A 15679-nucleotide genomic window follows, 5' to 3' on the forward strand; every position below is an offset into this window, starting at 1 on the left:
ATATATCCCTAACTCTACTATTATTATCATGTAGATACAATGTGTGTGACAATCTAGCAATTATTCATTATTTTTGTCCTTCCCATACAAGACGTTAGCTCTAGCTTCTATCTAACTCTAACGCAGCAACCTGCTATATAGAGATCCTTTGTTGTGCTCCTATAAAACAGTGTGCAGTCCCTTTACAAAAAGAAGTACGTCTTTGTCCCAGAAACGAACACATTCGATAGCAAAGCACGGGAAAGCAAAAAAGGCTTTTAAGAGGATCACTTAGGGAAATCCGTCGTCATGTTCAACACTGACTATAATAGTAGGCGTTAATTCCACCATTGCTATTAAATGAGATAGAGCCAAAGTATTGTTTTCATCGTTTCCTTGCACTTCATCTTCAGGCCTGTCGTCGAGACAATCAGATACTTCGTTATGATACACAAGACATTTTTTAACGCGTATTCTATCATCAAATGTAATGCTACCTAGATGTGAGTGATGAAATAGTAGTCCATGGCGCAACATTAGCTGTTATTTAATGTAATAATACACACTGCATATAACGACTCTATAATTTCAGAAAACAAGTTCGATCGTTAGACTTTGCTGGTGTAACTCAGGAGGCTGTCGCCTGCGGACCGTACAGACTTCGGCCCTATTCACGAGTAGCGGGAAAAATCATCAACGGCTTTCTAATTTTAACACAAATTGGCTTCTGCTGTGTGTATTTTGTATTCGTTGCTACCAGTGTACAGAAAGTTGCAGAAGGTGAGTTTTCCCCTCAGTCTTACATTTCAACATGTCTGGCATCAACAATCTTATAATGGAAAGCTCCTAGTAGTCAACGGCATAGAGAAGTATACGTTAATATTTCGTTCCAAACAGAACTTGATCAATACTCCGCATGAATCCGTAATGAAATACGGAGTCTGTGTAACCGCATGAGGATTTGGGGTATCGGAGTTTTCCTAACTAGCCCCTTAAAAATATGTTTAATTTTCGTGAGCAGGGATACTCTGGTGTTCTTTATGCTGTATAACCCTAAGTGGCCTCGTTACCTATGTTTGCGATCTAAGGGAAATAGAAATAAGAATCATGCGCTATGCTGTGATAGCTTTTTCGAATCGATGTAGCAATCTAATAGCAATACCAGCGCTCTGGAAAACATCTTTCACTTATCATCTGACATTATATAACAGGTAAACTATTGACACTGAGACAGTTGTAAGAAAACGCTTTTCCTCAACCTGTTCTAACAAAACTGATCCTTAGACAAGTATTCAGCGAGTATTACTGCACTGTCCCATTATATATTATATGTACACTTTTTTTCTACGATTTGCGCTTGCAGGTGTCCTTCATTTAGATAGAGGGAAAAATTTGCCGATTTATGCTTATCTCGCAATAATACTACCGATAATGATCCTGTACAACTACATCCGAAGTCTCAAGACTCTTGCGATTGCTTCAACGGTAGCCAACGTGCTTCAAATGGGCGGCATGGTTCTGATTTTTTATATAATTTTCAAGGACGGTCTGCCCAATATATTATCACGTGATACTTACAAAGACATTTCAAAAATGCCGCTCTTTTTTGGAACCGCAATCTATGCCTTTGAAGGCATTGGAATTGTGAGTAAAAATATACCTACTGGATCGAAATATAGTTGTAATAATAAGAGGCTGCTTTTCTATTGTGACAACATTTTAGCTGCCAAATTGTTTTTATACTTGTTTTTATCCTTTAGGGCTAATTTTAACCAAAAAAATTAAGAATTATGATTGTATAATAATGTTGTTTGTGTTTTCTTTTATATACATGTTCTAATCGGTAACATTGGTACAGTAAATTATGATTCCTTTTTGAAACAGAACTTTTCTCGTGTTACGTTTTTATGCTCGTAAACTAACTCCGTAGATAATTTCGTTTTCAGGTACTTCCGTTGGAGAACGAGATGGAAAGACCACAGGACTTTGCAGGCCTCTTCGGTGTCATGAATACGGGCATGTCACTTGTCGTCATCCTGTACACAGCAGTTGGGTTTTTCGGCTACCTGAAATACGGTGAGGCGATCCAGGGTTCAATCACTTTGAACTTCGACAGCGGGTGGTTAAGTGAGACGGTTCGAGGGATCTTCGCTATCTCGATCTTTCTCTCGTACGCCCTTCAAATGTACGTGCCGATGCAAATCTTCTGGCCGTGGTTAAAGGATCGCTTTCAGCTAGCGTCCCGGTGCGCCCCGCACCAGCTACTTTACATTGAATTAGGCCTACGTACAGCTCTTGTGACCTTTACGTTCATCTTAGCCATGAGTATTCCGGAGCTGGACTTATTTATTTCACTTGTCGGAGCGCTTGTGTCATCCTCGTTAGCTTTAATCATTCCACCGCTAATTGAGTTGTTTACCTTTTACGATGATGACGAGATGAGTAAAAAACGATGGTATGCTATGGTCATCAAGAATGTGCTTATCATGTGCTTTGGTATCGCCGGTTTCGTAACGGGCACGCTTATTAATTTGGCAAAAGTAGCCAAATGCATTACATCAGGCTACCAGAGAGAAGTTTAGAGTAACTGAATGCTTAGGCGAGACTAGCATCCCGTTTAAACACGGGGAAGCATCATTATAAGGTAGAAGAAGAAGGAATCTGTTAGTTCCCATGTCCCGTCTGGTCGGGAAATGAAGCGGCTGAACCTGTGAATGGTGAAAAAAGGTAAGAAAGATGGTGATGACCAAAAGGCCTGTCAGGCGCTAACTTTTCTCGAACGGTTCAGTCGCGCACACATCAGTAACCTCCCGTCTCTTTATTTCTGTTTGAAAAAATAAGCTCGTTTTGATCTAAGCTGGTCTAGGTTGGCAGTCTAAGCTAGTTTGGGAACTGAATATGTCGACACGCACGTGAACTTGACCACACATTCAAATCAGAATTCGCCATCTTGAGCTGACACAGTGGTCTGTACTACCACACATCGAGTTCTCATTTTACCTGTAGTTGTGTAAAAGTTTGGTAACATTCGATCATTTTTTTTCACTGATCGAGGCCATGGACGTAGAATACGTCTTAGTTAATGCAACGTCTTACGACCCCAGTTTCCCTTAAGTTCCAAATTATGCATTCCGTAGCCTAGAAATGCTTGTTCTGATATTTCCTCCTTCGAATCAATAGGTTGCTAAAACGCTAATAATGGCTGCCTAATCTAAAACAATCTTTTAGTGCAAAAGTCGACGTGATTTGTGATACGGTATTCTATAAATATACGACCCATTAACGACTACCCTTTGTCCTTGATTTTACGTTGCACAGCTGTTTTTTATCCAATGCAGAAATCTTAGTGGCTATACGATAATATGTAACAAAACGTAACGGAACGAAATTCAAATGAGCCGCCGTTACCCCCAAATAGATAGATTGTTGCTTTTACTGCACGCTCATGCATACATAAATATGCATAGTAGTGGTGACCATGTTAATGGTAAAGTCTCATTTTTGTTTTATATATATGAAACACATAGTGATATGAGACTGTTAAAACTAATACGCCACTTGTTTGTTAGCGTAAACATGCCTTTTGCATGACGAATGTGCGATGAGTGTCACACAAACGACTTTTATCGCAGTATAAAGAAAAACACACACACACACACATAAATATAACACAATCAAACGGAACAAAAAACAGTATTAAATGCATACATCCATTTCAAGTTGTATATCTTATACGTAAAAAGTAAACAAAGACATACATTTATAAATGTTTACTACACGTTACTAAAATGATATTATAAGGTATCTATACATTGATTGCCGACCGCTAAAAAGCAAGCATATCTGCAAAACATGTCGATGTACTCCTAAGCCAGGAACTAACTTTGGATAGTGTTTCTTATCAACACTGGAGTCGAGGTTCATGCAAACTTGAACGTCAAATCGAGAAGAAGCCTAAATACTATACAAATATAAAGCGATAAGTACTTCAAAGGACAGCGAAAGCAACAACAGTAGAAACAACAATAGTACCAGAAAAGTTGCTTCTCAACGACATTGATATGAATGGGACAAAAAAAAATACTTAAAACTAGAAAAAGAAAGATATAGAATTTTAACGCCAGGCGGTATAATTACGCGCAAACTGTGTAAATGTTATTTAAAATTCAGATGTCACTATTGAGTAATACGGCTATCCGTGCGCGACTACGTGACTGATGGACTAACAAAGCGAGGCCGTGTGTTTATAGGGGACGAAAGGGGAGAAATCGTTATAATTATCATTGTCGTAATGATGCGTGATCAAGGATACGAAAAGCTGCATAACGAAAGTGGAATCCACGGATCGTTAACAGTGAGACTTCAGCTTCGCTTTCGCGCATACGCTGAGTAACGTGTCGCGAAAACATGACCACTAAAAACTGATGGCTAATCGTGCCCTCTGTGTGCCAACAGCGGGCCTGTATATACCCGTGTGATAAAAAAAATAATGAAATAAACGAACGAGCGAATGAATGAGGATCAAGGTAATGATTAAGTAGAAGATGTGGGTTATAATTATTATATTACAAATAAAAAGCGAGCAATTAAAAGGAAGAGCAACCGACGTAAGCATGAGAAAATAACCTATTCCAGCTGCACTAGTCTCTTTACGTGTAATAATAAACGTATATATATTAACAATAAAACATATAATTCTATTTTCCGTCGATTATACGGCAATTTATGGTCAGTTTTTTTATCCTAGTTCGTATATACGCAACCTTCGATTTTGTGGGGTATGCTATGATAAATATTCTTCCCAATCTGTACCATCTATCCCAAAGCTCTTCTTCGAAAGAGCGTAATCCCAATAAATGTATTAGTCGGCGCATTAAGAGTCTAATTTAAAATAAAGCAACTCATTTTGCCTTAATAATTTGAATGAAAACCGTTTTACATATCAAATGAATTCTGTTGTAACGTTTATATTCCTGTTCCCTATTTAGTTTATAAATGCATAATTTAAAATTAGGTTTAAACTCTTGTATTAGACAAAAATAGAAAATTTTAGTTAATTTAAAGTCGTAATTTGAGGCGGTTTATACTTTTTACTATATAACGAGCACTCAAATGAAAATGTCTAAAAATTTTGTTTTCGTTACTATAGTAATATTGTAAAAGCATGTTATCATAATAACTTTTGACTGTAAATTTAAACTCAGAGAGAAAGCAGGCCATTTTCTACGCCTACCTCTTTAAGTAAAAAAAAATCACGTTTTTTGTTTGAAACATTCACATTTTATTATATTGTAACTACCTCTCTTCTAGGTAACATTGAATTATTAAAGGTTTATTTGCCTTTGCAAACCCCCAAGATCTGAGTTTTTAGGTTGACCCAACATAAAATAAAGAAAAAAAATGAAATACATCATTTCGTATGTTGGTATCATGAATGATTCCAATATAGCAATATAAAGAATAATCCACTTCTTGAGCTGAATTTAAGTTCTCGTTTCGAAATCATCTTATTTTTAACGAGCCCCTCATTAAGCTGAAGCCGGAGCTGGACTGTGGGTTTCTTAAGTGCAAAATTTTAAGTCATACGCTACTAAAAGCGTTATTAGCATCTTCGAAGCCGGCTGGTGCATTCCGATCAAGCGTCGCGGCCACTTTCTTCGGTAACATCGCCATAAACTTAAATCGCTCTCCCATATGTCGCGGATTAGTTAGCATGTCGTAAGCGCTAAGTAGCTGCTTACCTTCCTCAGGTGTTCGAACAGTTTCAAGGAGTTTCTTGAGACGAACGCCTATACCCATCGATTTAAGGAAACTTCCTTGAGTGACCGGGCCGAAAGCCAACACCTAATAGCAATTTTAACCCGATAAAGATATTTTCGTTAGGGTTGTTACTCGATGTGAGCTCTCGAGAAATAGCTGCAGCAACGTGTTCAGGTAAAATAGGAAGCCTACGTATTTTGGAAAATACTACTAGAAGACAAAGCAATTTTCTTTTAAACGAGTGGATACGAACCAATTTTTATTCACATTGACTTTAGAAAGACGTTTTTTTGCTTAACGAACTGCAGCTTCTGTTGTGGTTTTCGACAGAGTTAAAAGAATACAGCTAGTTAATTTAGTACCATCATTCTTAACTTAAAAAGCCTCCGAAAATCATAGATAGGCTATGACTCCCTTAAATAAAAGGCGAACATTAAGGCAATCCATAATCAAAATATAGTAGTTTAAGTGCGTAGGGTGGTTTTCTCGAGGCCTAAGGTGGGCAATATGTCAGTTTTAGGCATTTTCTCCCGCACTCACCTGATCTTGCACGCAGCGTCGCAAATAAGCAAAGTCCACATCTGCTGTTAGGTCGGCTTGTCCTGGCATAGACAGGGGATCATGTATTTGATGTTTTTTGAATGCTCGAAACGTATCTCCCTTTTCGCCAATATGTCCGTAGTCCACCAGAAGGAAAACACCTCCACTGACTTCAAGACGCTTCGCCAGATGCTGTACGAACATGCCAGCTTGCGGACAAACCTCAATGTGACTACGGGTCTCACCCGGGTCAATGAGAACTGTTGAAGGAGTCCGACCGGGAGCCAATACAAGCCGCAGATGCAGAGGCGATGTAGGTGAGTCGTCTAAATCAACAAGTACCTCTCTCCAGCCTTGATCTGTTCGCTCAAATTTATGTATTGGCAGTGCATCAAGAAACTCATGCGCTAGATAAAATGTATAATTCCCTTGTGGAACTAAATGGATATCTTTGTACCATCGAACAGAAGAACCCGTGCGTGTCTTTGATTCCTTATAGTAGTTTTGGCTTGTGATCTGTTCCGTTGCCGTACCGCAAAGGTGCTCCTCTTGAAGTGTCGAGAGGTGCGGCGATACTTCGATGAGGTGCACCGTTAGGGACTGCGTTAACTTTGTGTATTTGGAAAATACGCGTAGAATATCTGCTATGAGCGTGCCCCTGCCTGGGCCAGCCTCGACTATCTGTACCGGTTGTGGAGAGCCGGCCTCTAGCCATTCGTTCAGGAACCATACGCCAATCATTTCGCCGAACATCTGCGAAATTTCTGGAGATGTCGTGAAGTCGCCAGCTGCCCCGAACATGTCGCGGTGCATGTAGTATCCCTGCTGCAAGCACATATTGAATATAGTTAATAATGATGTTCGATGTGGTTTATCAATGTAGTATGATGGTAACGGAAATCAGTACTCTACCAAGCGAGTGACGAAATCCAGTGATCGAAGCTCAATGTGAAACATCACGAAGAATGATCAAAAGTTTCAGCAGTATGGATGACAAATTCGATTGCGATATTGATTTTTGATATACGCAGTTATTCGATAGCTTTTGTACCGCCATCCCAAAAATTCGTAGACCTTCAGAGGAAAATATTTTATCCAAGGCTTTTTCGTAGGCTTATTCAACAAAACACGTATAGTCATTAATATGTAACCTGAACTACATGTAGATCTAAGATAGCCATAAACTAAGCCCTCAATTAAAGCGGAATAAGGCGCCATAAAACTGCAGCATAGAAATGGGCATTACGTATGAGGGAGTAAACATGGTGTTGACGTAAAAACCTAACTAGTTTCTCCATTGCGTAACTTCTTCAGCAACATTGGTTAGTAAGCAGTGACATAACATAGTTAAAAATGATAAAGTTAAGTACATGAGAATATTTAAGACATTTTTCCTAAGAGAAGAAGACGTGTTCTGCCGTTTTTCAGATCACTTAGCATTCAAGTTCAAACCTAATCAAATTGACACTGCATTTTACCTGAGAGTTCGTAAGAACATCGGCCATATAATCGTGTACGGTAAATGGCCCGGTAGCCAGGATACGAGTTCGAAGATAAGCCAGAAGTGGAGTCTCCTCCTCTTTTCGAACTATTGTAACATGACATGATCTTGAATCGCGCAAAACTCGAGCAGTTATATGACTTCGATGTGTTCTATTAAACAAACTGCGAAAAACGCCAGTTCTTAAATTGGCACAAATTTCCATCTTGTGAAAGCAAGAAGTGCTTCAGTCAAGCATTCTCGTCTCACCACATGTAGGACACTGACTGTTCATTTACTATTCATTTTTATATAAGCTCTTGTATAACAGATGTTTACAAAAGCGATAAAACAATAAATTTTAGTTCACAAATACTACTGTATACATTCTCTTTGTTTGGTGTTTTTCTGTCCAGGTATTAAGATATTCTATTGGCATTTTTGAATCTCCCGCTTTTCACGAGCGCGGCGACTTCCAAATATGCGAATTAATAAAATAAATTCAGTTTTACTTATTTTAGGGATCGCTTTCTTTGATGGTAAAATTCGGCTATGAAAAATAATACTAGCTGAATTATTTTATTTAGTATCCGATAATTTATTTGCTTGTTTCATTATTCTGTATGGCCTACCATGGAGGCAGCAGAGGGCACTCGACTTCTTTTTTGACTTTTGTCACTCATGTAGAAAATATTCAAAAAATAACTGAGCTTTCATAAAGAAAGCAGAACTTCTTCACCTGGATAGTTTGCAAATTTATCAACCAAGGTGTCGTATCTGAAATTCGCAGTTCTCAGGTCTAGCTCAACGTACACCATGAAATTGATCATCTGACCTGGTTATGATGTTTGTACGGTGTCATAAGGAGTTTTAAATAAAATACTTTCTCTTACCCTTTTTGGTAAGTTTGCTTGTGTTCTCTTTTAATTTGCTAACGAAAATCTTAAATATACACTATTTTCTTTAATTTAGCCTCTCGCTAGCGGAGTGCTGGATCCGCTGTAAACAAACAGACGAATCGAAACCACAACAAACTCCTTTCCGGCCCTGTTTGTTCTTTTCAGCCATATTGATTTCTCGGTACGATGATCAGTGTTTCAATTTTATAATATTTTTGGCGAAATTTCGGTATAATGAATGGAGCATGCCTACCACGAGATTTTGTGATCGTTGCTGAGAAGATTTAGTGAGATTCTGTGTCACTTTGGTGAAAATACGTTCGGATTTGTTTGGATTGTCATTCAGCTATGTAGCTGAGCTAAACACGTTGGAAACCGTTGATATTTCTGATTCGGTTAAAAAAATTGATGAAAACGCTTACAGGACAAAGTGACAATATTTCAGATTGAATGTGGCATCTTGACTTAGAATAATTTTTTCATTCTGTGAAATAGGTTGCAGCGTAAACAACTTATGTAAAGATTTTTTTAGAGCGGATTCATGTATATAACGATATGCGTGACCATATGAAGTATGTTTACTAGCACTTCTAAATTAAGCTGCTGAGCCGTTAGTCTTAACGAAATTATGCCTTAGAAAATCGTCTTAGGAAAAACACATATAGATCGAACATTGACGATATCTTTTGACCATTCACACTTCGAATAGTTTGATTTCCATATATTGCCAGTACGATCACTTCTGGGGCAATGTGTAGATTTATCTCCGATAAATGTATTTGACATATGGTTCTTGGGAAAACTTGGAATTCCATTGAGTCAACTTAGTTAGAACGTAGTTTCTGCCATACGTTCATAGACTGTCATCAGTGATGTGTTAATAGGTGTCTTTGTTGCTTTCTGGTATTGGTGTCGATATCTGAACTGTGATCTGGATTTTAATAGTTAAAATGGCCGACACAGCCAAGAAGGCAGTGAAAAAAGCACCGGCCCAAGCGGCCTCTGCGCCCAAAAAAGAACCGAAAAAGGCTCCAGCTCTTGTTGAGTCGGAGGTCCGGCACCTGCGCCCTACGCCGAGGGTACGCCTACATGCAAAGGCCGTCTTTACCGGGTTCCGGCGTGGACAGAGAAATCAGCGCGAGCACACCGCTCTCCTTAAAATAGATGGTGAGATACTTCTGATTTATATTGAAAACGCTTGTTTGCTCATAAAATAAATTAGAGCACTATAGATTTTTAATGTTACTATCTACTAATATCGTCAGCGAATCTAGTCAAACCGTGGCCAATTAAGGAGTTAGCTTCAAGTCTGTGGATGAAACTTCAACTTGCTTACTAGATCTGCGGTCTGTATCGACTTCTGGCCTAAAATCAGTTGTGATTTTTTAGCAACTCACGTCTTTTGCGAAACGTCGACTGAATTAAAGCCAAGTGAGCAAAAGCTTTCTCTTATTGAGCTGCATCGTTCGTTTGTAGCGTTGTTTACGATCAATTGACTACGTCACTATTATCCGATTTTTGTTGTAGGTTGCCTTCGTCGCCAGGCTGCCCAATACTATGTCGGCAAGCGTTGCGTGTACCTTTACCGAGCTAAAAATTCTAAACGTGTTCCTGGCAAGTCAAGAGATCAGCAGACGAAGGTTCGTGCCATCTGGGGTCGGGTATACCGTACTCACGGTAATTCTGGAGTCGTTCGCGCGAAGTTCCGTGTTAATCTGCCCGCGAAGGCCATGGGGAATCGCGTTAGGATCATGATGTACCCATCCAACATATAAACAATAAACGACGAGCGCAATTTTCTTGTGCAGGCGTCGCCGTTGGCTCGGTATTCTAATTTGTGTTGTTTTTTCGCTCGAGGGCTTAACCCGTAGGCGCTCAGCATAAGATAATTCATCTGAATGAAATATAATGAGAATTACTATTCGGAGGAGCTATGAGTGTTCAATTTAGGGCTGTTGTTTTATGTTGTTCGGTAGCGTTAACTAACGTTAATCATATAATTGTACGCACTAATATTAATTTTTACGTTCTCTTTGAATAGTCGTTTCCCGCAGTCGTAGCACAGCAAAGGGCCTTCGAAAATTAGTTATTCCTTTAAACATCGATCGACTCGATAATCTGACTCATGAGCCAAAAGAGCTATTGACAAGATGAAATTCTAAATAAAAAAGAAAGATATTTTTCCTTTAAACTTTTCATGAGGAGTTCTTTTTGTTAAAGACTTGAGGTTTGGTTGTTGTTGGTATATTTGAAATACTAATTCAGATGTATTATGATAGAGAAGTATGATAGAAACGAACGGATGAGCAATAAGCATAAGGCTTGGGTTAGAGCTGGCTGAGATCTGTGTAGATATTCCACTACCAAAAAATGTGCTTTTCTCAAATGTAGTAAGTACAGACTTCAAACTTGCATTCAAATTGTAATTTATGAAAATATGATTTTTTTACACGTGTTGTGGGTATATGCAAAATAGATAATATGAAAGAAATTAACGATCTTGCAAATAAAAAAGACTAAGAAACTGGTTAATTTTGCTTACATATGGTTGAATCAAGTATTCGTTAATACCAAAAAAGACAACATTAGCTGAGAGTGGGATTACGTAGGTTGGAACGTTATTGAAAGAGATTCATTGGAACACATTCACCCAATGCGGGAGTTATGTAAGCAAATTGTCTCGCTGAAATAATTAGATATGTTGTTAAGATGTAACGAAGGTGCTGATAAACATTGATGGAAAGAATAATTAGGTAACTGTCTTTCGTCCGCAAATTAAGGGTAAGTCTTAATGGCAGTGGTCATGTCACGACTCGATTAGTTTAGACGTAATGAAACAGCTGTCCCGATCAAACTATTGCGGCGTAGGCCACAGTATGTTGCACCTATAGATTATATATAAGGGACTTATATCTTGGCAGATTCTTGACTCTGAGAATACTAAACCGTAACAAACGTTAAATGATAATAGACTTGTTTTAAATGAAGTAAAGGCTAAATCGAAAGCCTACCACAATGGCGCGACATTGCCTGTGTTGTACAATGAAAGCAATTCTTATTGGACTAGCTGTCGTATGTGCAGGTAAGTTCCAGAAAACCAATATATCATATACGGTTGCTTGATTCTTGGGCCGTAATACTATAAAAAAAAAACTGTTTCTCTCTTAGGCATGCACAAGGGAGAAACATTTTGAAATGCAAGGTACTTTCCAACCCCCCATTGCAGTTCTTTTCTTAACCAAAAAAAAACCGTATTATAGTGAAATTTCGCAGCGGTTTTAGGTCCTGGTGCTAACTGTGCTTTCAGTGTTTGGCTATTTCAATTTTTGCTTCCTGACAATTGCTAAGTGTCTTATAAAGATGCTACTGTTTCTGGATTTTAGCACCGCAACAAGATACTTTGCAAGTGAATGATATTGCGCGAATGCCAAGCGTTTACCAACCACAACAACCCTATGTGGACCCGTATATGCAACCAGTTTATGTTCAGCCGCAACCCCCGCCATCTCTCGCGCCTGCGCCTATCGCAGGACCATTAACATTGCTTAGCCGGTTTTTTGGTGTAAGACGGAGAAGATGAATTCGGCATTTTGAAATAAATAACCACTCAAGTCATTCTTCCGTTCTTGTGTTCTGATGTCATTATTTGCACCTAATACCAGGCTATTATGTTTTTCTTATAGAGAGGTACCTCCGTCGGTGACCTCTTACATAGAGGCATTTTCACTTGTTTGTATAATGTCAGTCTTATAAGCAGGTAGCTGTCTTAAAAAAATTATTTTGTTAAAGAGAAACGTGTGTAAAAATATCAATAGGTCTGCTAGTTTGTTCAAAGCTCATTCACCATTGCACGTGCCAGATAAATTATTAAAATATACATCTAGAACGTATAATAAATAAGACATCGCAGTTATATCGAATTATAACCGAATATCATCGAATTATAACAGATTCTAGATTTCGTGCTTTACATAAAAAGGGATAAATTTTCTTTTTAAGATATTTTATGGTAAAATAATTATATTTTTTTTTATAAATGCGAGCCATTTATAAAACTAATTGTCTATTTGTATTTAATGTCAAGCTTACTTTATCTATTTCATACTTAGAACGCATACAACGCAGCAAATCATAAGATTTAAAATGATATTCAAATTAAGGACAGAGCTTAAGTTGATAACTAAACCCACGCACGATTAGACATACGAAACATAAAAAGTCTGACTTCCACTTCGGAATCGCATGCGCTGCGTGTATATTGACGTTTTTGGAAAAACAACTATAGTAAAAGCTAACTAAGGTTGTAGGCAAGCATAGAAAATCGAAGAGAGGCATAGGTTCGACTTTTCGGGTGTAACAGGTTCAACGTAACTGTAACATTTACCAAATCGTTCGAAATAAAGTTATATACAACTGGAATTCAAAAACGAAATATAGATACATATACATGTATATTGCTTTTTGAAATAGAAGGTGCTTACACTGACAAAGTGAAAGAAAAAGAGACAGAAACAAACAAAAACTTATACGTCTATCCTGCCTGGTGAATCTTCAGGGCAATGAAAAGGCAAAACTTCAACCATCACTCCCTTTAAATATATGGACGTTTTCTTTATACCTACTTAATGACAAAAGTTTTTCTTTTCAGGACCTGTGCATATTATTATGATTATTATTATATCTAGTATATGTACACGGTAAAGGTCGTGAGACAGGACGGCCCTACATGGATATTGGCCGTCTGTGAAGCTTCATCGTAGTTTTAACCGACCCTTGCACATTGTAAGGCGTGTTGCTTCAGTGTAACCCACATCTGAGCTCCCCACTTTCCCTGCCCCATCTAAATGTATGCACCCATAAAATACGTCGTGGTTATAGCACATTCATTCGTGTTTTGGTTCAACGCGTATACAGCCCTACACACTTTCGGGTAAGCTACCTTTATCGTCGCTGCAAGACGGCCAGGGAACTGGCGTGGCACAGTCGAAAAGTCTGTCGCTTGATGGTGTCAGCACCAGTTCTTTGCAGTTTGGTCGACTGAGAGTTTCGTCGTCCAATGTGAGTAGTCGCATCAGATCCTTAACACCCCCGTTCTCTACTTTCTCGTGAGGATTTAGTTCCGTCTTCTCCTTTTCCTCTCATAGTTCTGCTGTTTTATATCTACGGAATACTGGGCCTTGAAGCACCTTTCGTTGCCTTTATGCGGTCGTGGTCTGTTGATTCACACTCGCCGCTATACGAGCGTATAACTGTGCGGCCGCCCTCGCTTTACCTCTTATACTCCTTCTATATCAATCCTTCTTCTGTTTTCCCCGTCCGTTGACTCTTTCGTTGGCCATGTTTTCCGCTATGGCCACAAGCATCTTCCCGACATGCCCTGTATGTACAAACTGTCTGGGCGGCTCGAAGTAGAGTACGACATTCGTTGAGAGCTGCGGCCTGTTCAAGTAGGCGGCCACGCTTTCGATCTACACCGAACTTCGTGGGAGTCTTTTGCACCCAGTTGTTGCGGGATGTTCCGATGTTGTGGCGTAATCAATTCAGCTAGAGATACGGCTCAGCGCGGATGTCATCAGCCATTTTGTCAATGTTTACTTTGTTTTTCGTTACAGACATAATATGAATGAAACCGTTCCTGCTGCCTATTTCGATCATATAATTTTTTATCTGTTATATTTTGCTGATATTTTAGCCGAGTGTCTTGCCATATTTACGCCTTTTTATTTGAACTATATCTAATGCAGAATCAACAACGCTTTCGCTATGAACAAAGGTGATTTCGTGTCTTGAATAATACTGACATGTCTGGGCAGGTTCGGTTCTTTGAAGCTACTAAATGATTCATTAAAACATTTTTGCCTAGTCATATTCCATTGGATTTAGATATGGCAGTGTAACATCACTTACTATTTATACCAGAAATGATAACTGTGATTTTCGTAATCGTTGAACGTACATGAAATTTATTATTCATATGTTTCTTCAATGCTATTCTGGAATTTGAACGTTTTCCTCAGGTAGGCGTTAAATATGTAATTAAGAACCAATCGATAGAGTGTGTTGATCCCAGCTCAACCATTGGACTTCAAGGCCACTCCGTCGAACTGTGTTCGTCGAAGCCAGACAGAGGCATCCTGATCCCATCCTGGCCCCTGCTCACTTAACAGTGTGCTCGACCACATAAATCACCGTGAGCCCTCCTTTAGTCCCAATTCGGCCCCTTGGCCTCCTCAGAACCTCCAAAGAAGCCCTCTGCATCCTACTGTGGAGCAGACAGCACCTCCCCGGACGGCGTCAAGAGGTTAGTCGAATTGGGGAGCAGAAAATCTAATCAGTACGGACGAAAGAGCAGAGAAACAAGCCAAAGAAGGCTGCTTCAGTAAATGAGTCGCTTTGTCTGTTATTGTATGGCTATTTGCCTGTCCGACTGTGCGTCCGTGTCTAGTTTTGCGTTTGCTTATAGTGGTGATGTGATCGAATCGTTGTAAGTTGCTTTCTCCGACGGGTTGATGCTTGACCACCTACTGCTAAATCAGACGGTGCCGGCAGTACAAGAAGACTACAAAGGAGGGGCAGAAAAAAAATTGTGTCGGTCAGGCTTGACTAAAATATCATCGGGCGCTCGCTTTTTCGAAAAGAAGACAACAGAAAGGATATCAAAAAAGATGACGATTGACGACGAGACATTTTCTTGACAGAACAGTATAAAAAGTAGCGTTACTATGAAAGAAATAGTGGCAAATTCTCTTTGGTTCATATTTACAATAATTTGTCATAGAGTTTACACATCCTAATTTCATAATAACATAATTCACATCATAATAACATAATTCACGCGACGAATTTATTAATGGAGGAATTAATCTATAGGTGCTGACTTCGGATAACGCCAAATCTTGGTCATCAGATTCCACAAGCCACCCTGTTGGAGCCATCAGTACTAAATACAATATATGTATGGCTCCTTAATCTAAAAGTGTTTGAACATTAATAAATTTAAATAAAAAATAATTTGTTAGAG

At 38.9% G+C, this 15679-nt stretch overlaps 3 protein-coding genes and 2 long non-coding RNA genes across 9 annotated transcripts in view; 4 read left to right on the forward strand and 1 right to left on the reverse strand.

Annotated features, from left to right (window-relative positions):
• The window catches only part of LOC111243293 (uncharacterized), a 30760-nt gene extending 26059 nt beyond the window's left edge, over positions 1–4701 (forward strand). The window contains exons 8-10 of the mRNA XM_086976980.1: positions 572–759; positions 1343–1623; positions 1926–4701. Coding sequence (XP_086833106.1) covers positions 572–759; positions 1343–1623; positions 1926–2561 — 1105 coding nt within the window. The 3' untranslated portion in view covers positions 2562–4701. The remainder of the gene's footprint in view (positions 1–571; positions 760–1342; positions 1624–1925) is intronic.
• Positions 4702–5236: 535 nt separating this feature from the next.
• Positions 5237–8782, reverse strand: LOC111255473 (protein arginine methyltransferase NDUFAF7, mitochondrial). Of its 5 annotated transcripts, none has more exons than XM_022817472.2 (4): positions 8653–8782; positions 7758–7944; positions 6280–7104; positions 5237–5823 (listed from the first exon to the last, which is right to left on the reverse strand). In XM_022817472.2, exons 2-4 carry the CDS (start codon positions 7782–7784, stop codon positions 5560–5562), a joined length of 1116 nt encoding a protein of 371 aa, XP_022673207.1. In that variant the 5' UTR covers positions 7785–7944; positions 8653–8782; the 3' UTR covers positions 5237–5559. The 5 variants fall into 5 exon arrangements, with proteins under 5 accessions (XP_022673207.1, XP_086833812.1, XP_022673208.1 ...); XM_086977686.1 differs by lacking the exon at positions 8653–8782 and adding an exon at positions 8392–8550; XM_022817473.2 differs by lacking the exon at positions 7758–7944 and having other exon boundaries at positions 8653–8763.
• On the forward strand, positions 8700–10492 carry RpL35A (ribosomal protein L35A). Its single transcript, XM_022817475.2, has 3 exons — positions 8700–8839; positions 9604–9825; positions 10186–10492. Exons 2-3 carry the CDS (start codon positions 9609–9611, stop codon positions 10431–10433), a joined length of 465 nt encoding a protein of 154 aa, XP_022673210.1. The 5' UTR covers positions 8700–8839; positions 9604–9608; the 3' UTR covers positions 10434–10492.
• Positions 10493–10648: 156 nt separating this feature from the next.
• On the forward strand, positions 10649–12283 carry LOC111255437 (uncharacterized). The gene is made up of 2 exons (XR_002675474.2): positions 10649–11740; positions 12042–12283. It is a non-coding gene; the product is annotated as an uncharacterized LOC111255437 (long non-coding RNA).
• A 1136-nt stretch (positions 12284–13419) lies between these two features.
• On the forward strand, positions 13420–15602 carry LOC147758133 (uncharacterized). The gene is made up of 3 exons (XR_015318767.1): positions 13420–13716; positions 14676–14959; positions 15529–15602. It is a non-coding gene; the product is annotated as an uncharacterized LOC147758133 (long non-coding RNA).
• The last annotated feature ends 77 nt before the right edge of the window (positions 15603–15679 follow it).

The sequence above is a fragment of the Varroa destructor genome, unplaced genomic scaffold, assembly GCF_002443255.2.
Source record: "Varroa destructor unplaced genomic scaffold, Vdes_3.0 BEIS01000001.1, whole genome shotgun sequence".
Lineage (NCBI taxonomy): Eukaryota > Metazoa > Arthropoda > Arachnida > Mesostigmata > Varroidae > Varroa > Varroa destructor.